General features: G+C 42.3%; 1 protein-coding gene across 6 annotated transcripts in view; it reads left to right on the top strand.

Moving 5' to 3' along the window:
• Positions 1-22,211, top strand: part of dip2c (disco interacting protein 2 homolog C) — a 539,567-nt gene that overhangs the window by 458,027 nt on the left and 59,329 nt on the right. For 3 of the 6 annotated variants that reach the window (XM_033044735.1, XM_033044718.1, XM_033044709.1), the window contains 4 exons: positions 2,338-2,449; positions 12,092-12,201; positions 19,057-19,155; positions 21,352-21,482. In XM_033044735.1, coding sequence (XP_032900626.1) covers positions 2,338-2,449; positions 12,092-12,201; positions 19,057-19,155; positions 21,352-21,482 — 452 coding nt within the window. Of the gene's footprint in view, positions 1-2,337; positions 2,450-12,091; positions 12,202-19,056; positions 19,156-21,351; positions 21,483-22,211 lie in introns of those variants that run through there. The other 3 variants (XM_033044743.1, XM_033044725.1, XM_033044746.1) reach the window with 2 other exon arrangements.

Raw genomic sequence — 22,211 nt, 5'->3', positions numbered from 1 at the left:
GAGGACATAGTTTTAAGGTGAGGGGGGAAAAAATTAATAGGAACATGAGGGGTATCCTTTTCACACAAAGAGTGGTGGGTGTATGGAGCGAGCTGCTGGAGGAGGTAGTTGTGACGGTACTATCGTAAAATTTAAAAAACATTTAGACAGGTAGATGGAACGGACATGTTTAGGTATGGGCCAAATGCAGGCAGGTGGGACAAGTGTAGCTTGGACATGTTGGCCAGTGTGAGCAAGTTGGGCGGTCAGGCCTATTTCCACGCTGTATGACTCCATTACTCTACGCCTATGCCCTGTAACCTACTCTCTCTCTCTTATGCCTGTTAGCTTCACCCTGATTCTTCCACCATGCATCAATTTCAGGTTTAATTCACAATGGCCACTGTACACACCAGCATGTCTTTTGGATGTGCAAGGATTCCGAGCTACCCAATTGTCACAAACTGCACGGTGAGGCGTGATGGTCAGGGTCTAATCCGAATGGCCGGAACTGTGTTGCAGCAGCACTACCTGCTGCACCATGCCGCACGATGCAACGCAGTTACTGCCGAACCTTTGAATTAATTGGGGTTTGGAATTGACTGTGTAATGATTCAGGATGGATTATATAAAGCATCAATGAAATTTCCCTCCACCCTCATGTATATTGATGAGAAAACTTAAATAAACATCAAAATACTCCCTCAGCTTTGGGTGGGCAGTTTTGCCATCACAATGCATTAGTCCGAGGTGAAAGCTTGTCTAATGAATTTGTCGGAGACAGATTGCTTGGGATTATGTTTCAGCTGTTTCATCACTTTTGTTTACACCCAGGCTAAAGAAGAAATGACTCATTCTTAGATTAATCATTGAAATGAAAAATATTTGCATGGTGTGAGTTCTTAAAATCCTTTGAACTCTTTAAAAATAGAGGCACCCTGCTCCTGAAGCCCCATCTTTTACTCAGTATGATTTTGATTGATCTGATACTGGCCTAAACTCCGCTTTCCTTCCTATTTCTTATAAGCCTTACTTCTTCTATAGTCCAAAAATCTATTATTATCTCAACTTTGAGTGTGCTCATGTTGCTGCGTCCACAGCTCTCTGGGGTAAAAATTCCAATGGCTGCAACTCTTTGAGAGAAGTCCGCATTAACCATCCTGACCTCCCGGTGGCTCAGCACTTCAACTCCCCCTCCCATTCCGAGTCAGACCTCTCTGTCCTGGGCCTCCTCCATGGCCTGAGTGAGCACCATCGGAAATTGGAGGAGCAGCACTTCATATTCCGCTTGGGCAGTCTGCACCCCAGCGGCATAAACATTGAATTCTCCAATTTCCGGTAGCCCTTGCTGTCTCCTCCCCTTCTCAGCTCTCCCTCAGCCCTCGGGCTCCTCCTCTTCCTTTCTCCTTTCTTCTCCCCACCCCCCCACCCTACATCAGTCTGAAGAAGGGTTTTGGCCCAAAACGTTGCCTATTTCCTTCGCTCCGTAGATGCTGCTGCACCCGCTGTAGTTTCTCCAGCACTTTTGTCTACCTTCGATTTTCCAGCATCTGCAGTTCCTTCTTAAACAAATTTCTCCTCATCCCTGTTTTAAGTGCAAGAACATCTTATTCAAAGCTATGGGGGTTCCAGTCTCAGAATAACTAGTAGGCTATTTAGTATAGCGTCATGCCACATGGAAACACTCCCGTCAGCCCAGTTCATCCATGCCAACCAAGTTGCCCCTCTTGGTTCGACCCAGTTGGCTGCATTTGCTTCCTTTAACACTAAATCTTTCCTGTGCAGTTAAATTAAATCATGTTAATTTAGGGAGGGTCGGCGTCGCAACTGACAGAGCGGCTGTCTCACAGTGTCAGACCCGGGTTCGATCCAGACCTCGACTGCTATCTATGTGGAGTGTGTGTGGATATATCTGTGTGGAGTTTGTTCCTCTGTGTCTTTGACCCCAGGTTCCAGATTCTCTTGTGGAGAGAAAAAACATCTTCCCAGTATCTTTTCTCCCCTCAAAACCCTGTACATTCGATACGAATGTTCTCTTGTTCTTCTGTACCTTTGTCGGCCTCTTAGGGCTTGTCGGCTAATTGGCCTCTGCAAAATTGTGTAGGGAGAATGGGTGAGAAAGTGGGGTAACATGGAAATGGTTAGAACGGATTAGGCACGGTCAGTGTCGATTCGATGGGCCTGTTTCTATACTGTACCCCTAATCTAAAGCAAGCAAAATTAATTTGTTGTAACAATGAAAGGTATTATTTTTGGATACAAATCTTCTTTGCATGTCAAAGCACCCTCAATGAACCGCATTGCTTGTGCTTGATATTCTCTCTACGTTGCTTACTAAACAGAGTCATTGTTTTACAGGTCAGTCGGTCAGCATGCATTATGACATCCCAATTCATTGTAAAACTCCTAAGGTCGAGAGAAGCTGGGGCTGCTGTTGATGTAAGAACGTGGCCTCCTGTTTTAGACACAGGTAGGAAATGGGACTTCAGAAACTAAGTGCAAAGGGGAGAAATGCACTGTTCCATGTTTAGTAGGTCACTTTCAACTGGTTTTTATCAGCTTTGATCTTGGAAACTCTAATTAATGTTGCATAGGCATTCAGTGATGCATGCCAACACTTCTAGGTAAATGCAGAGGCTGCAGAGTTTAAATTGCAATTAAACGAAGGGACTTGGTTAATGAATCCTCATCTTATTTCGATTAAATTTCGACCTTTTCATTAAATATGTAGGAGATAGACACAAAAAGCTGGAGTAACTCAGCGGGACAGGCTGTGTTAAAATATATATAATTTAATTTTCATTAAATATATATGGCTATGAATTCAGTGTATGAAGATTTATCATCAGTTGTGTTCAATGTTCAAGGTATTTATGACGTCTTCGGATCTCTGATGGCAATTTAGAACAGTGTAAAGAAGGTTTGTTCAGTGGTGCTGCTACTAGAACTGCTGCCTCCCAGTTTTAGTGACCCAGATTCAGTCCAGTGCCACCTGTGTGGAGTTTGCACAGGCCTCTCTGTGCTTCTCTGTGTTTTCTCCCATATCCCAAAGATGTGTTAGTCAATCAATTGGTCACTTGGAATCAACCGCAGTATAGAGAGGCGGCAGGAGATCAGGTGACGGTGATGGGATTGTGGGAACAATAACAAAGATTGGGGAATGCGATTGATGGGAATTCTCCTAGGATTGCCATAGATTCAATGGGCCAAATGGCCTTCACCTAAATGGTAAGGAAATATAATTTCAGCCCATCCCCAAGGTTGAAAAGTAAGAAACCAACATTAAGCTGAACGCAGAACCAGTAATAGAGATGCGAGGAACCGCAGATGCTGTTTTACACACAAAAAATTGCACAAAGTGCTGGAGTAACTCAGTGGGTCAGGCAGCATCTCTGAAAGACGTGGGATAGGTGACGCCCATGGAATTGAGATGCTGCCTGACCCATTGAGTTACTCCAGCGCTTTGTTTTCCAGAGACGGCGCTGAGTGGTGGAGCCAGAGTTCTGTTCTCAAAGGCTAAATGTTGGCATGAATCGTGCTGACTGACATCAGGATGTTCCGAAGGGAACGACCAGCCGGCTGTTGGCGGCGTGGGCTTCAGCACATCTAAGACCAGCGGCAGGCATGGGCAGCAGAGCAAGGCTGATGCAGGCGGGTAGTGAGATGCCCCCTCTCACTCCCTCCGTTCACTCTGCTGCTGGACACACAACTGAACACCACTGTGTTGAGGAGGGAGATTTCACCAAGGATGGGGGTCCCATGGCTCCATTTATTCCAATAACGGTGGCACGGTGGCCCAGCGCTAGTGATGCTGACTTACAGAGCCAGAGACCCGGGTTCGATCCTGACCTTGGGGGCCTCTCTACACAGAGATTGTACATTCTCTCTGTGACCACATGGGTTTTCTCCAGGTCCCCCGATTTCCTTCCACACTCCAAAGACGTGCAGGTTTGTAGGTTATTTGGCTTCGGTAAAGATTGTAAATTGTCCCTTGAATGTAGGATAGTGCTAGGCTGAGGGGTGATCGCTGTTCGGTGCGGACTCGGTGGCCGAAGGGAGTTTCCACTCTTTATCTCTAAACCAAACTAAACTAAATAGGTTTCCTGTTCTGTGGAAATGGTAGGTGGTTTGGGTTACTTAACCTTCATGTTTTCATAATTGTTAGTGTTTTAAGATGTTTATAATCAGTACAATGTGTTTTTGTAAATGTCCATACGAGTCATGCCAAAAGCCAATGGAATTACCAGGAGCAAGGCCCGAACAAACACTGCCCGAGCTATGGCTCAGAGCCCAGTCAACCATGGACTGCCTCTTGGATGAGAAGTGTTCTGTCCATTGTATTTGGGAATCTGGGAAAGAAACTCAAAGGAGCAGGCTGGTTCCTGGATAGTATGGATTGAGACACGTTTTAATTATTCCATAGTTTGCTCATCATGTTTATTATACACGTGTCCTTGTGCCTCCACAAGTTAGAGGTACCCCAGTGCAAAGCACCTTGCAGGTACGAACTGTGGGTGATATTGCAGATTGTGTAGAGAGTTGTCAGAAATTACAGCAGGATCTATCTTGATAATTAGGGCATGTGGGCTGAGGAATGGTTGATGGAATTGAATACAGAACAAAGTGGGGCGTTGCATTTTTGGAAGCCTAACACGGGCAGGACCTACACAATAGATCGTAGGGCTCTGGGGAGTGTTGTAGAGCAGATGGATCTAGGAGTGTATGGGGCATGGTTTCTTGAAAGTGGCATCACAGGTCAAAAAATCTTTTGGCACATTGGTCTTTATTGGTCAGAGTATTTAGTTTAGAAGTTGGGAGGCCATGTTACTTCCCAATTTCTAAACTCAATACTCTGACCAGTGGTGAGGCCACATGTTTTGTGTTCAGTTTTGGTCTCCATGTAATAGGAAAGATGTGGTCAAGCTTGAAAGGATTCAGAGAAGATTTACCAGGTTGCCAGGACTCAAGGGATTGAGCTATAGGGAGAGGTTGCGCAGGCTAGGGTTTTACTCCTTGGAGTGCAGGAAAATGAGGGGTGATCTTATAGAAGTGTACAAAATCATGCAAGGAATAGATTGGATATAAGCAGAGTCTTTTGCCCACAGTAGCAGAATTGAGAACCAGAGGACATAGGTTTAAGGTGAAGGGGGGAAAGATTTAATAGGAACATGAAGGGTAACTTGTTTTACACAAAGAATGGTGTAAAATGGTATATGAAACGAGCTGCCAGAGGAGGTATTGCAAGGTTTAAAAAACATTTAGACAGGTACATGGATAGGATAGGTTTAGAGGGATATGGGGCAAACGCAGGCAGGTGGGACTAATGTTGATGGGGCATATTGGTCGGTATGGGCAAGTTGGGCCGATTGGTCTGTTTCCACATTGTGTGACTCTATGACTCAAATGTATGGTGGGTTGGACAAGACCAGCCAGGTTGGTTGATCTAGTAAGTAATTTCCCTATGCAGAGTAAATAGAGTGAGTTTGAACTAAAGATGTGGAGAGTCGCCAGAGCTTATACGGTGCCAATCGGAGAGTAGAGGCCAAGATCATTTTCCCTGATCCATTTGGCAAAATGCAAATCGACAAAGGAAACCTTCCCATTATTTGCACAAATTGAAAAATCAGCAGCTTATTATCACAGATTTCAAATTTGTAAATCATTGCCGTGTGTATTTCATTTTAAGAGAACAGTGTTCCCTGACAATTTATTTATCTACTTTGTTATGACTGGCTTTAAATGAAATTGCATATACAGTTTACCTTGCAGCCTAATAATGCATCATCCTCATTGATAGTGAATGCTACCATTATCTGTTGACTCTAAAAGGATAATGGGAATTTTCAACTGTCTGAAGATGTTATTTCAAGGTTCATTATGTAAAGAGTTTAAAGGCTTGATAGTGAGATTGGACGGATAGCCAGAGAGGATTGGAACGTGTTTATATTTATAACCTTTCTATCTTGGCATCTCCAATAATAAGGACAAGTAAATCTATTTTATCTCTTAATATATCGACAGGGGATTGAAACGGCAAGTCAAGATTAAAATAGTGCAATCATTGGGATTTATGCAGTTTGCTGTTTTCATAACTCAGCAGGAAAGTTTTAATTTTGATATTTTTCTAATTTGTTTCCACTAAGCTAATGAAATGGAAGAGGAGAGGGTTTATTTACATGCAAGAGAAATTCTAAAGCCCTTCAGGCTTTCAGACGAATGTCAGGAGGAGTTGCATTCCTAGGCCTTAGGAGACGCAAAGTCATTTTATTTTAATTAGTTATTTCTTTAATCGAGGCTCAGAATCATACAGCATGGAAACAGGCTCTTCAGCTTCACTCGTCCATGCTGACCAAGATGCCAATCTAGGCTGGTCCCAATTGCACACATTTAACCCATTTACCTCTGAACCCTTCCTATTCATGTACCTTTTAAATGTTGCTATTTTATCTGCCTCTACTACTTTGTCTGGCCATGCGTTCCATGTACTTACCACTCTCTGGGTGAATAGGTTACCCGTCAGGTTTCCATTAATTTTTTCCCCTCTCACAATTAACCTACAGTATACCATCTAGTTTTTGATTCCCCAGAGAAAAAAAAAAGATTGTGTGCATTCATGATCATTATACCTTTATGAGACCACCCCTTAGTCTCCTACTCTCCAAGGAATAAAGTCCTAGCCTGCCCAACCTCTCCCAATAAGTCAGTCCCTCGAATCTTGGCACCATCCTCGTAAATCTCTTCTGCACTCTGTCCAGCTTAATTATATATTTCCCATAGCAATGTGATCAAACTGAACACAATACTCCAAGCGCAGGCTCACCAACTACTGTAGAAAGAAAGAACTGCAGATGCTGGTTATTACACAAAAGGACACAAAGTGCTGGAGTAATTCAGCAGGTTAGGCGGCATCTCTGGAGAACATGGATAGTTGACATGTCAGGTCATAGACCTTTCTTCAGACCCTACTGAAGAAGGGTCTCAACTTGAAAAGTCACCTGTCCGTGTTCTCCACAGATGCTGCCTAACCTGTTGAGTTACTCCAGCACTTTATGTCCTTTCTAGACTTAATGCCCTCAGTGCATGATTGAAATTCCATTTCATTAGGGGGGGAGAAGTTACAGGAGGGAGTTATAAGAGAAAGGATTTAATTGCAATTGGACAGGTGACTGATTAGATATGTAGGAAGGAACTCCAGACGTTGGTTTACACTAAAGGTAGACACAAAAAGCTGGAGATAGAGGAATAGGCGACGTTTCGGGTCCAAACCCTACTTCACACTGAGAGTCTGGGGAAAAGGAAAGGAGAGCAATTGAAGGTAAATAGAACAAATGAATGAAAGATATGCAAAAAGCAAAGGTGATCAAAGGTGATCAAAGGAAATCTGGAGCCCACAATGGTCCATTGTTGGCTGTGGGGTAGGTGATAGTGAGTTATGCAGACTGTGAAACTCAACAGGAGGACAGTGAAACTGGTAGGATGACTTGGGCGGTGGATGGACCGAGTGAGAGGAAAAGCAACGGTTACTTGAAGTTAGAGAAATCAATATACATACCGCTGGGTTGTAAGTTGCCCAAGCGAAATATGAGGTGCTGTTCCTCCACTTTGTGTTTGACCTCACTCTGACAATGGAGGGCACCCAGGACAGAAAGGTCAGTGTGGGAATGGGAGGGGGAGTTAAAGTGTTTGCCAACCGGGAGATCATGTAAGCCCAGGCAGACTGAGAGAAGGTGTTCAGCCCTGTCTTATTGACCAGGCTTATTAGAGATGAACAGACTGGCTCTGGGCATGAGAAATCAAGTCACACAAACTTGATTGCATGTTTTAAAGAGATGACCATGAGGATTGACGAGGGCAAGGTGGTAGGTATTCTCTACATGGAATTCAGTAAGGACTTTGGCAAGGTTTTGTATGGTGGGGAAGTCTGGATGGTTGGATCAAATGGGTGACGTAGCCAATTGAATGCAAAATTGACAGTAAAGTGGTTCAGAAAAGATGTACTAGGTTTGTTATCAGGACTATTCGTGACACATGTGGTGTAGCAGTAGAGTTGCTGCCTTACAGCGCCAGAGACCTGGGTGTGATGCTGACTGGGCGTTGTCTGTATGGAGTTTGCACATTGTCCCTGTGGCCGTGTGGGTTTTCTCCAGGTGCTCCGGTTTCCTCTCCCATTCCAAAGACGTGCAAGTCTGTAGGTTAATTTACTTCTGTTAATTGTCCCTACCAAAGTCAAACTCAAGGTCAATTTTATTCATCACCATCCATGTAGTATAGAACTAGTGTATGGGTGATTGTTGGTCAGTGCGGAGTCGGTGGGCTGAAGAGCCTGTCTCCACACTATATCTCTAAACACTATATCTCTATGTAATGAACCGGATTTGATAAAGGAACTTGAGGTTAATGAGCCATTAGGAGGCAGTGACCATAACATGGTCAGGTTTAATCTACAATTGGAGAAGGAGAAGAGTAGATTGGAGGTGTCAGTGTTGCAGTTGAGTAAAGGGGACTATGAGGCCACGAGGGAGGAGCTGGCCAAAGTTGACTGGAAAGATACACTAGCAGGGTGGCTGACAAGGGACGTCAGGGACAGTATAAAAATTAAAGCGAAGAAGTACAACGTAGCAAAGATGAGCGGGAAGCAAGAGGATTGGGTAATGTTTAAAGAACAACAGAAGATAACCAAAAAGACAATACGGGGAGAAAAGATGAGGTACGAAGGTAAGCTAGTCAAGAATATAAAGCAGGATAGTAAAAGCTTCGTTAGGTATGTGAAGAAGAAAATATTAGTTAAGACCAAAGTTGGACCATTGAAGACCGAAAAAGGTGAATTTATTATGGGGAACAAGGAAATGGCAGATGAGTTGAACAGCTACTTTGGATCTGTCTTCACTAAGGACGACACAAACAATCTTCCCGACATAGTAGTGGCCGGAGGATCTGGGGTGACGGAGGAACTGAAGGAAATCCACATTAGGCAGGAAATGGTGTTGGATAGACTGATGGGACTGAAGGCTGATAAATCCCCAGGGCCTGATGGTCTGCATCCCAGGGTACTTAAGGAAGTGGCTCTAGAAATCGTGGATGCATTGGTGATAATTTTCCAATGTTCTATAGACTGTGGATCGGAGGGTAGCTAATGTTATCCCACTTTTTAAGAAAGGCGGGAGAGGGAAAACGGGGAATTATAGACCTGTTAGCCTGACATCGGTGGTGGGGAAGATGCTGGAGTCAATTATAAAAGATGAGATAGCAGTAACAGGATCGGTCCGAGTCAGCATGGATTTACGAAGGGGAAATCATGCTTGACTAATCTTATGAAATTTTTTGAAGATGTAACTGGGAAAATGGACAAGGGAGAGCCAGTGGATGTAGTGTACCTGGTCTTTCAGAAAGCATTTGATAAGGTCCCACATAGGAGATTAGTGGGCAAAATTAGGGCACATGGTATTGAAGGTAGAGTGCTGACATGGATAGAGAAGTGGTTGGCAGACAGGAAACAAAGAGTATGGATTAACGGGTCCCTTTCAGAATGGCAGGCAGTGACTAGTGGGGTACTGCAAGGCTCGGTGATGGGACCGCAGCTATTTACAATATACATCAATGATTTGGATGAAGGAATTCAAAGTAACATTAGCAAATTTGCAGATGACACAAAGCTGGGTGGCAGTGTGAACTGTGAGGAGGATACTATGAGAATGCAGGGTGACTTGGACAGATTGGGGGAGTGGGCAGATGCATGGCAGATTAAGTTTAATGCGGATAAATGTGAGGTTATCCACTTTAGTAGCAAAAACAGGAAGGCAGATTACTATCTAAATGGCGTCAAGTTGGGAAAAGGGGAAGTACAACGGGATCTGGGGGGTCCTTGTTCATCACTCTATAAAAGTAAGCATGCAGGTACAGCAGGCAGTGAAGAAAGTGAATGGCATGTTGGCCTTTATAACAAGAGGAATCGAATATAGGAGCAAAGAGGTCCTTGTACAGTTGTACAGCGTCCTAGTGGGACCACACCTGGAGTATTGTGTGCAGTTTTGGTCCCCTAATTTGAGGAAGGACATTCTTGCTATTGAGGGAGTGCAGCGTAGGTTTACAAGGTTAATTCCCGGGATGGCGACTCTGTCATATGCTGAGAGAATGGAGCAGCTGGGCTTGTACACTCTGGAGTTTAGAAGGATGAGAGGTGATTTCATTTAAACATATAAGATTGTTAAGGGCTTGGACACACTAGAGACAGGAAACATGTTCCCGATGTTGGGGGAGTCCAGAACCAGGAGCCACAGTTTAAGAATAAGGAGTAAGCCATTTAGAACGGAGATGAGGAAACTTTTTCTCACAGAGCGGTGAGTCTGTGGAATTCTCTGCCTCAGAGGGCGGTGGAGGCAGGTTCTCTGGATGCTTTCAAGAGAGAGCTAGATAGGGCTCTTAAAAATAGTGGAGTCAGGGGATATGGGGAGAAGGCAGGAACGGGGTACTGATTGGGGATGAACAGCCATGATCACATTGAATGTCGGTGCTGGCTCGAAGGGCCAAATGGCCTACTCCTGCACCTATTGTCTATTGTCTATTGTCTAAACTAAACTAAACTAAACTTAACTTAACTTAACTAGACTAGGGGACTTGAGTATAAGGAGAGTCTGAATATCCTGGGACTGTTTTCCCTGGAGTGAAGGAAGCTGAGGGGTGACCTTACAATAATTTATTAAATCATTTGGGGCAACGTTAAAGGTGAGAGGCTAAAGATTTAAATGGGACCTGAACAGCAATTATTTTTCACTGAGAAGGTAGTGGGTATTTTGAATGAGTGTTTAAAAGGTATTTGGAGAGATACATGGATAGGAAGGGTTTAGATAGATATGGACCAATACAAAATTCTGACGGGGTTAATCAGCCTAGATGCAAAGAAAATATTTCCTCAGGCGGAAATATCCAGCTAGAGGGGTCATAACCTCCAGGACATGGGATGGTTCAGTTTGGAGGAATGTGGAGGAAAAATGTCTTCATTCAGGAGGTGGAGAATTGTGGAATTCTTTATCCCATAAGATGTTGGAAGCCATGTCACTTATAGAGTCATAGTCATAGAGTAGCAGAATGTGGAAACAGGCACTTCAGCCCAACTTGCCCACACCGGCCAACATGTCCCAGCTACACTAGTCCCACCTGCCCGCATTTGGTCCATATCCCTCCAAACCCGTCCTATCCATGTACCTGCCTAACTGTTTCTTAAACGTTGGGATAGCTCCAGCCTCAACTACATCCTCTGGCAGCTTGTTCCATACACCACCACCTTTGTGTGAAAAAGTTACCACCCAGATTCCTATTAAATCGTTTCCCCTTCATCTCAACCTATGTCCTCTGGTTCTCGATTCACCTACTCTGGGCAAGAGACTCTGTGCATCTACCCGATCTACTCCGCTCATGACGGTGATAGATAGGTGTATAGACAGAAAAGGCATCAGTGGGTGAGTGGAGATAGTAGGGATAACGTGATGAGAGAGAGAATCAGCAATGTTTGCACTGCAGAGCTTAGTCCTTGGGCAGCAGAGTGGCGCAGCTGGAAGAGCTGCAGTCTCACAGCGCCAGAGACCCAGGTTTGACCCTGACTTCTGCTGTCTATGTGAAGTTTTCATGCACTCCATGTGACCACGTGCATTTCCTTCGGGTTCTCCGGTTTCCTCCCACATTGCCACGATGTGCAGGTTTGAAGGTTAATTGGCCCCTTTGTGTCGGGAGTGGTATGGGATAACATGGATTTAGTGTGAACGGGTGTCCGATGGTCGCCATGGATTCGGTGGGTTGAAGGGCCTGTTTTCATGCTGTATCTCTCCATCAACCAATCAATCCCTTTTTATGTCTATGTTCCTATCAACACTCCCAGCCTTAATGCCATAGAGATAGATGTTGACTTGATGGCTTTGGTGGCTCAGGATCTACATGTTGTTGTGGAGAGAATTAACAAGGAGGTGCGTTGTAATTTAGAGAGGGTGATTTTGAAGTGACAGTGAGAAACTAAATTGTGGGATCTTCAAATGTTCAAATGCTCATTGGTAAGCTTACCCATGATCTACATTTATACAAAGGTTCATTCAGATCCTTAAGTGCATTAATTTCCTTTCAGATGATTTGCCAAAGAGACGGCCTTCCCAAATTTACAAACCCTCAAACCCCGACACTTTGGCCTACCTTGATTTTAGTGTATCTACGACAGGAATGCTGGCAGGGGTGAAGGTAAGATAACAGCAAAGTTTTTTGTCTCCTGTCTCATGTCTCCTGTCTCATGTCTATATGAAAACTCGCCCTGCTTTTATATTGCACATCTTGTTTCCATCCCAAATTAGGAATTACGTTTGCAACAGTAGATGTAGAAATAGGGTAACTTTGACACTTCTGTCCATTTAAGGGCATTTATCTGCAGGAATTGGGTGGCTGGGCTTATTTGGCCGTGACCTTCTGCACTATGGAGTGGTAACCCACAGGGCTCGACCCTGTTAGTTGATAAATTGCCAACCTGACTCAGCAGTCTCAGACAGAGACATTGCCAAACCCAGGCCATTCCCCACTGAGATGGAAGCAAACTCTCGGCATTATTTTATAGAGTGAAGCTTCTGCATGCTTGACATTCAATTGACCTTTATCCCATGGCTCATTTGGGAACTAATGACACTGAATGAAGTGGAAGGTCAGAAAATATTTACGTTTAATATCTCCCTTGCTGTTATTGCCAGATATCTGTCCTGACTTGGATTTGAGTAGCTAAGTAGAAATATATTGAGCATGTTTTAGTGTTTACATGAATTAAATTAAAATACACAAACCATATTGTGTCATTCATCAACCTCTTTGAAGTGAACAAGATTTGCTTTCTTCACATTGTGATTCTTTTTTACTCATTTGATGAGCCATTTTGAGACGTCATCATTTATCATTGGATGATGTTATTTTTTCTGCCTGTTATTGTTGGTTGTTTGCTTTCTTTAAGTAGCATTTATTGAAAAAGGGGTTCTATCGGAATTATTTCCTTAGCCTTAATCACCATGACTCTGTAAAATGTGCTTTTGGGGTTGTCACTATGAAACCAAAATCAGACAAGTCAGAGTGTAGAAATCAGGGAGGAAATTAATTATATCAGCAGTTCTGATGATTGCTCTGTCTACGTAGACAATTTTAAACTTGGTGAAATACAAGTTAAAGATAGATGCTAAGATTAATCCCTATTTTAAAAAATCAGTTCTAAAATTTTTTTAATTTTGCTCTCCAAATTACCATTCATTCCCAACTAGAGCAGAAGGAAATCCTAACATTTTGCTGATAACTCAATCATTTTACAATTTAAGTGGTTTGAGCCATTAAGTGCTAATAAGACAATTACCAAGTCAAGCATTGGCATAGTGACCTTGATAATATGCAGAATAAAATATTATATTGTGTAAAGGATTTTACATCAACTGCAATGCAGGTTCTCAGGGGATGTGGAAGGAGAGGAGGAATAAAACAAAGAGATAGAAAATCAGTTACCACCACATTGAAAACTACGGAATAATGAAAGGCCGAGATAGTGTGGATGTGGAGAGGATGCTTCCACTAGTGGGAGAGTCAAGGACCAGAGGGCACAGCCTCAGAATTAAAGAACGTACCTTTAGAATGGATATGAAGCGGAATTTCTTTAGCCAGAGGGTGTATTTTTAAAGATTGATAGGTTCTTGATTAGTAAAGGTGTCAAAGGTTATGTGGAGAAGGCAGGAGAATAAGTTCATTGGTTCATAAGTTATGGGAGCAGAATTAGCCCATTCGGCTCATCAAGTCTACTCTGCCATTCAATCGTGCCTGATCTATCTTTCCCTCTCAATCCCATTCTCCTGCCTTCTCCCTATAACCCCTGACACCCGTACTAATCAAATAGGGTTGAGAGGGAAAAACAGATCGAATGGTGGCGCAGAATCCACCTATGTCTTATGATCTTATGATAATACCATCACATGCTTAAAGAGCCTAATAGCCATCTCCTATTTTCCTATGCAATTACATTGAGAAACAAGAGCTTTTTAAAAAAAAACATACAATGTGCATTTCTCTAAACATTGCTTAAGATGTTGATACTGCCTGAGACATATCGGAAATATCAATTATTTTTACAATCATTCAAATTAAAACATCATAGTCAAGATTTAACTTGGTAAACTTGCCAAAATAATTTTAAATGAAGTGTTTAATCTTAAAATTTTACCAGTGATAATATTAAGCTTAAAAATCCACAATCAATTATTCTTTTGTCCCAAACTATAGGCAATATAGGCAAATGTAGAATTTAGTTGTCACGCTGAAAAGTCTACGTAACACTGTAAACACTGTATTTCCTTGACATTTCGTTGTCATTTTTCAATGTTTGTGCTAAGGTACTCATAAGCATATCTGCAACTGTTAAATGTTTTCCCAATTTATTTTTGAAGTGGAATAAATTCACATTTAAAAATCTCATGAAACGCAATGTTCCTTTAATTGTTCGGTCGGTCAATGTATTGCCTGGTGTGGATTGAAACCACGCAGCTCAGGAATGTCTCACTGTTCTCCTTGTTCTGTACTGAGTTGCTTCCATCCGTAAAAAGCTGTAACTGCGAGTTTTCAAGATGATGACAGTGAAATTGTAATTGTGGTTTCTGGCCCCGATAGCTTGCCCAGTGACTTCTGCTGTAAAGTTTGTGGTTGATACAGGTCAAAGCCTGGTTCGGATCAGTTGGAATGCACCCCTCAGTTCAATATTCTGTTAATATTTACAATCTGTGTTCATTTTAAAGAATATCTATGATGTATTTGTGCATGCCCAGCATCAGCTGTCTCCTTTGGTAAGAGAGAAGGAGCAGTGGAGTGGATGGGGTTTGTGGGGGATGTATTTTTGAGCAAACTGTTGCAACAGCTTCTTGGCAAGGATCGTATGAAGATGGAACAATGTCACAGCATCCATTAATCAAACTAGCTTAAAAGAAAACAAAAAACACATCTGAGTAATTTTGATGTCCACAGGATGTGGAATCGGACACACTATAGTTTGTCTAGATCAGCTAAATAGTTTGACCGTGACATTGTTCTTGCAACAAGATACTGTATTCTTTAACTGGCTATAAATCAATGTTTATTGCTATTTTTGTGTTTGGATAAATTGAAGCGTTTTATTGCAAAATAATATTACTCATCTGTATGCTTAAACCTTATGTCGGTGGGGTTTTGTCTGTGTAACGCAGTACCTTGCAAGCTTTCTTGAATAACAAGTAAAATAGTAAAAATTATGAAATCTGCAACATGTTATTCATATATAGAAGTCCCTTTTATTAGTTTTACCGTGTATATGTAAATTGCTTGATGTATGCTAATGTCTCAGTGGATTAGCGAATATTTCTTCATGTTTATGGTTTTGCCTCCAATCCAGAGCAGACTGATGAACTGAAAGCCACCTCTGACAGCAAGATCTGGCCTGACATACATGAGCCAACATCACAATTTGGTATTAAATTGGCATTCTGTCTTAGAATGGGTACTGGACCAGTCAGATTAAAGGCTGCTTAAACGTCCCAGTGTTTGGGCCAGGGGATACCATTTCAGCAGGTTACAGAGTATATTAACCAAATACAAATATTTCCTGCTGTCACTGGATGCTCGTGAAGAAAGGTCATCCATTTAGATATGCACAGAAGATTCGCACCCATGAGAAAAAAAACATTTTTATTACCTTCATGCACAATTTGTCGTGTATAATCCCCAGATAGTTGTTTGTTAATAAATTCATAAGTGATAGGAGCAGAATTAGGCCATTCGTCCCATCAAGCCTACTCCGCCATTCAATCATGGCTGATCTATCTCTCATATATAATCATATAACAATTACAGCATGGAAACAGGCCATCTCGGCCCTTCTAGTCCGTGCCGAACACGTATTCTCCCCTAGTCCCATATACCTGCTCTCAGACCATAACCCTCCATTCCTTTCCCGTCCATATAACTATCCAATTTATTTTTAAATGATAAAATCGAACCTGCCTCCACCACCTCCACTGGAAGCTCATTCCACACAGCTACCACTCTCTGAGTAAAGAAGTTCCCCCTCATGTTACCCCTAAACTTCTGTCCCTTAATTCTCAAATCATGTCCCCTTGTTTGAATCTTCCTTACTCTCAATGGGAAAAGCTTATCCACGTCAACTCTGTCTATCCCTCTCATCATTTTAAAGACCTCTATCAAGTCCCCCCTTAACCTTCTGCGCTCCAAAGAATAAAGACCTAACTTGTTCAACCTTTCTCTGTAACTTAGTTGCTGAAACCCAGGCAACATTCTAATAAATCTCCTCTGTACTCTCTCTATTTTATTGACATCCTTCCTATAATTAGGCGACCAAACTTGTACACCATACTCCAGAATTGGCCTCACCAATGCTTTGTACAATTTTAACATTACATCCCAACTTCTATACTCAATGCTCTGATTTATAAAGGCCAGCACACCAAAAGCTTTCTTTTCCACCCTGTCTACATGAGATTCCACCTTCAGGGAACTGTGCACAGTTATTCCTAGATCCCTCTGTTCAACTGCATTCCTCAATTCACTACCATTTACCATGCACGTCCTATTTTGATTTGTCCTGCCTAGATGTAGCACCTCACACTTATCAGCATTAAACTCCATCTGCCATCTATCAGCCCACTCTTCCAAATGTCCTAAATCTTTCTGTAGACTTTGAAAATCTACTTCATTATCCACAACACCACCTATCTTAGTATCATCTGCATACTTACTAATCCAATTTACCACACCATCATCCAGATCATTGATGTACATGACAAACAACAGTGGACCCAACACAGATCCCTGTGGCACCCCACTAGTCACTGGCCTCCAACCTGACAAACAGCCATCCACCATTACTCTCTGGCATCTCCCATTCAGCCACTGTTGAATCCATCTTGCTACTCCACCATTAATACCCAACAATTGAACCTTCTTAACCAACCTTCCATGAGGAACCTTGTCAAAGGCCTTACTGAAGTCCATATATACAACATCCACTGCTTTACCCTCATCAATTTCCCGAGTAACCTCTTCAAAAAATTCAAGAAGATTAGTCAAACATGACCTACCAGGTACAAATCCATGTCGACTGTTCCTAATCAGACCCTGTTTATCCAGATGCTTATATATATTATCTTTAAGTATCCTTTCCATTAATTTGCCCACCACTGACGTCAAACTAACAGGTCTATAATTGCTAGGTTTACTCTTAGAACCCTTTTTAAACAATGGAACAACATGCGCAGTACGTCAATCCTCCGGCACTATTCCCGTTTCTAATGACATTTGAAATATTTCTGTCATAGCCCCTGCTATTTCTACACTAACTTCCCTCAATGTCCTAAGAATATCCTGTCCGGACCTGGAGACTTATCCACTTTTATATTTTTCAAAAGTGCCAGTACTTCCTCTTCTTTGAATCTCATAGTTTCCATAGCTACACTACTTGTTTCCCTTACCTCACATAATTCAATATCCTTCTCCTTGGTGAATACCGAAGAAAAGAAATTCTCCCTGCTAACTCCATTCTCATGCCTTCTCCCCATAACCCCTGTCACCTGTACTAATCAAAAATCCTTATCTCTGTCTTAAAAATATCCATTGACTTGGCTGTTCATATCAACAATATTTCCCTAGACAAAAGCTGAGATTCAAATAATGGCAAATTAGATTATTATATTGACTTGCAAAAAAAAGAATTTGCAAATTTAAGGCTGTGTAATTTAGTTGTGAGCTGTTTTGATAACATTTGCAAAACATACTTTTCTGTATAAGTGGAATCCTGAACATTCATGTAACGTATAAAGAGCCCAGGTTTGGATGTTTTTCCTCACTGGCTGAACAATGGCATTTACTTGAGTTATAGCGTTACAATGCAAGATAATGTCATTCTTTTAGGTAAGGCATTATAAAGATTTGAATGAGTAAAGTAACTGGATTTGCTTCTACAAGTCTGTTATCTTCATCTTGCAGAATCGTTCCAGCTCAAGCTTAAATCTTAGGCAAATGTTATTTAAATTCTCAGTGAGTTCAGAGCACATATTAACAGTCCAAAGTGTAGGTATCACTTGTTTCAATTTGGTAATGCACAAAATTCTTGAAACGATTGTTATTTTGCATTAAGTATGCCAATGATCCAAGAAACTGTGTGCAGAACGACAGCCGGAGCTGTTCTGGTTTTTAATCTTTATTGCGGCCCTTGAAATTAATCTTGGTGCATGAGAGTAGCCAGTGGCAGACATTGAGGACACTGTTCAATGCCAGTTGCCCAGTTGCAGCAGCAAGTCCACTGCAGTCAAATACACTTCCATTTTGCACTCCCTAGATTAGACTACGACTGAATTCTCTGATGACTTTGTCATCACCGTGCTCGTGTGACTTTCATTACTCATCATTGGTCTGGATTCATGCTGAGGCTTGCAGAGTGGAGAGGTCGTTTTGCACTGTTATTTTACATTTTGTGCACGGATCTCTGCATGACTAATAATTAAAAGCGTGTTTATCTTAATTGACCATAAAAATCTCCACGATATTTGTTAGCATTGAGACAACAGTCTTTTTTTCTACAGTTTGTCCAAGGTCCCTGAAAAATTAATTTGCATCACAAAGCAATTGGAAGAAGATTGTACAGTGTGTTTGCACTGAGGAGGAGAATGGAAATGATTCCACTCCTTTGATCTCAAAATGAAACAGCCTGTTCTCAAATGAGAGGATGGAATTATTTGGCCTGTGTAGATCTCCACAGACAATTGCAGTGTCGTGCATTGATATGAAGACGCACTTCAGCAGTGTGGGAAATATACCCCTCTCAATCAAAGTAAAAATGACTTCACTGTACTTAACAGTTCTTTCTCTCCTAGGGGAAAACCAAAGTATGAATGTTGATAAAGAAATCTGGTATTAGAATTGAATTTTCCCATTTGAGATTCTTAACCTTTTGCGTTGCAGCTGAAACAGTTCCATTGTGTAAAATGTAATGGCTTTCTTATGTGCAGACTACTAAGAATTCTTAGTTTGAATTAAATGTAGAAAAACTACTGCTGGGAGGTTGAAGACTCTTACACAGGAGCACCTGGCATATATGCACAAGCCTTGCCCTCTATTTCCATCAATCAGTTCACTCATAATGTGAGTCCTTTGATAGACTATTGCTATTTTTATTCATGAAAACCATCTCTCCTGCTATATGATTGTTAGTCAACCTTCAAAGAAATGTTTGAATCCCTAAAAACTATTTTTGGATGATTATGATTTTATATTATTTGGATTTTGTGAATTTAATGTATTTTCTATTGTTAACATTAAACTAATAGAAAATTGTGTTATTCTTCAAGCTAGTTGATAAACTGGTTTAGCTGTTTTTTTATTAAATATGTGTAGTTAATCATTTTCTCTGGTTGTAACACAGCTAATGGTAGATCTTAAAATATTAAAAGATTCCAGATAAATGAAAACTCAGAAAATAATTACCAAACCTGGTAATATCTGATCTATATTTGAAACACATTGTCCAATTAACAGGTTGAATCATTTTGAAATTAAAATTTCATTACATCAGAGGTTTCTAAATATGAATATTTTTGAATATATCCTATAATTTTGTTATTTGATTCTACTCAGTATTATTGTTACGTAGCATTTATAGCTAAATTTTCTTTCTATGTGCATTTTTTTTTAATGCTGGTTTATTTATTTTTCAGAATGCATACCTGTATTTGTACACATGATACATTTCTATCATGAAAATTGCAAATACTTACAGTACTTTGTAGCACTATCTATAAATTGTAATTTAAATACAGCACAACTTTGCATGCTTAAGAGAGATCAGAAGTCAACTTAAACATTTACTAGAATGCTTTAATTTACAAGAAGAGCTTTTAGAAGCCCTTATGGGCCAGTCGCACCTATGAGACTTTTTCGGCGACTGCTGGCACCCGTCATATGTCGTTGCAGGTCGTCGAAAAATTTCAACATGTTGAAAATCCAGCGGCGACCAGAACAAGGTACGACTCTTTGGGCGATGACTCATGACCATGCAGGCTTCACCCCGCGACATGTTGCCAAGGTGTCGCCTGTATGGTCGTGAGTGGTCTCCTCAGTCGCCCAAAGAGTCGTAGCGTCTTTCTGGTCGCCGCTGGATTTTCAACACGTTGAACATTTTCGGCGACCTGCAACAACCTATGACGGGTGCCGACAGTCGTCGAAAAAGTTGCATGTGGGACAGGCCCATTACTGGTAAGCTTTTGTTCCATGAGTACTTGTGCAAGATGTGAGAGTGAGCCCAAACAGAGTCACTGTCCCAATTGGGATGTGGACACAGCAAGGTTAGCTGGTGGATGATAGCATTCTGCAGGTGGGATTGACTGAGACCTTGGGCCACTTAGTGTACATGTTTAATCATAACACACATGATGGTCAACCTTAAAAGTAAAATGTCACGACATTGTATAAGACGTTGGTGAGACCGCATTTATAATATTATGTTCAGTTCTGGGCACCGTGTTATAGGAAAGATATTGTCAAGCTTGAAGGGGTACAACGAAGATTTGCGCAGATGCTGCCAGGACTAGAGGGTGTGAGCTATCGGTACAGGTTGAGTGGGCTGGGTCTCTATTCCTTGGAGTGCAGGAGGATGAGGGGTGATCTTGTAGAGGTGTATAAAATTATGAGAGGAATAGATCGGGTAGATGCACAGTCGCTTGCCCAGAGTAGGAGAATCGAGGACCAGAGGACATAGGTTCAAGATGAAGGGGAAAATATTCAATAGGAATCTAAGGGGTAACTTTTTCACACAGAGGGTGGTGGGTGTATGGAACAAGCTGCCAGAAGAGGTAGTTGAGGCTGGGACTATCCCAACATTTAAGAAACAGACAGGTACATGGATAGAGGGATATGGACCAAAAACAGGCACGTGGGACTAGTATAGCTGGGACATGTTGGCCGGTGTGGGCAAGTTGGGCCGAAGGGCCTATTTCCACGCTGTATCACTCTATGACTCTATGTTGGAGGATAATATTTTTTTCTAAAAATTATAGATGACGCCAGGTTTCTGCTGGCCTCAACCCGTTTATGTAACAGTAAATATGTAATTTGTAAATCAGTCAGTCCAGAGGGAGAAAAACAGTTTTGTAAGAGCATTAAAATATTAGTCATTGTAAATATGTCTAAGTGCATTATTTATTTTAATTAGTAAAATATGCTGTATGGAAGCATAGTATTTATCTTACACTAATGCATTGTTGAGGGAAGTTGCCAGTTGTAGAGGAAATGTTATTATGGAGATGTTGGGACTTCTAATGAGACCTTTCTTTTGCCTGGCAGATGTCCCATGCAGCAACCAGTGCCTTGTGTCGATCAATTAAGCTGCAGTGTGAGCTCTATCCGTCTCGAGAAGTAGCAATCTGCTTGGACCCTTATTGTGGACTTGGATTTGTTCTTTGGTGCCTCTGCAGGTGAGAAGCCAACCATTCAGTCAATGTTCCCAGTTACCCCCAGTGGTAAAATTCAGATCCAAGGCAGGGCCGGATTTAGATGAAGAGAGGCCCTAAGCTGTTCCACTTGTGAGGCCCCCTCCCTCCGCGTTGGTTTTCAGCGCTGGCGGCGAGGCAGCAACCGGACAGCCATGGCGGCCAAATCTCCCGCAATTCAAAGCGAGGGAGAAAGTGCCCAGCGCCGACCAGTTGCCGTTGCAGTGCGCATGCGCAGGACGGCCGATGATGTGCGGGCCGTGGTTGTGCGCATGTGCAGGGGGGAGGACGTGCAGGCCGCAGCAGTGCGCATGTGCAAGGCGGCCTGCCGTGCCGGCGGATGGAGCGAGCTGGAGCCCGGCGGCCCGGACACGGATAGCGGGGGGAGATGGAGAGAGAGCGATAGAGAGGGGGGCCCACCCAGAGTTGAACGGCAGGTGTCCTGCCTTGGCCGGAGGCCCCCTAGATTTCGAGGCCCTAGGCCTCAGCCTATGAAGCCTAGTGGTAAATCCGGCCCTGCGAGGTCCCCCTAGACCTCGAGGCCCTAAGCTTAAGCTTGTTTAGCTTATAGGTAAATCCGGCCCTGAACCAAGGGCACAATGAACCTCACTGGTTAGTCACCATTTGTGTACAGAATTTCGAGAGGCCTACATATAGAGTGAAGAGGAGAAATGTATTTCCCTCAGTGGAAGGGATCGCAACTGATGTGTAGAT

The sequence above is a fragment of the Amblyraja radiata genome, chromosome 2 (assembly GCF_010909765.2).
Source record: "Amblyraja radiata isolate CabotCenter1 chromosome 2, sAmbRad1.1.pri, whole genome shotgun sequence".
Classification (NCBI taxonomy): domain Eukaryota; kingdom Metazoa; phylum Chordata; class Chondrichthyes; order Rajiformes; family Rajidae; genus Amblyraja; species Amblyraja radiata.
This window is presented reverse-complemented; position numbering and strand designations above follow the sequence as displayed.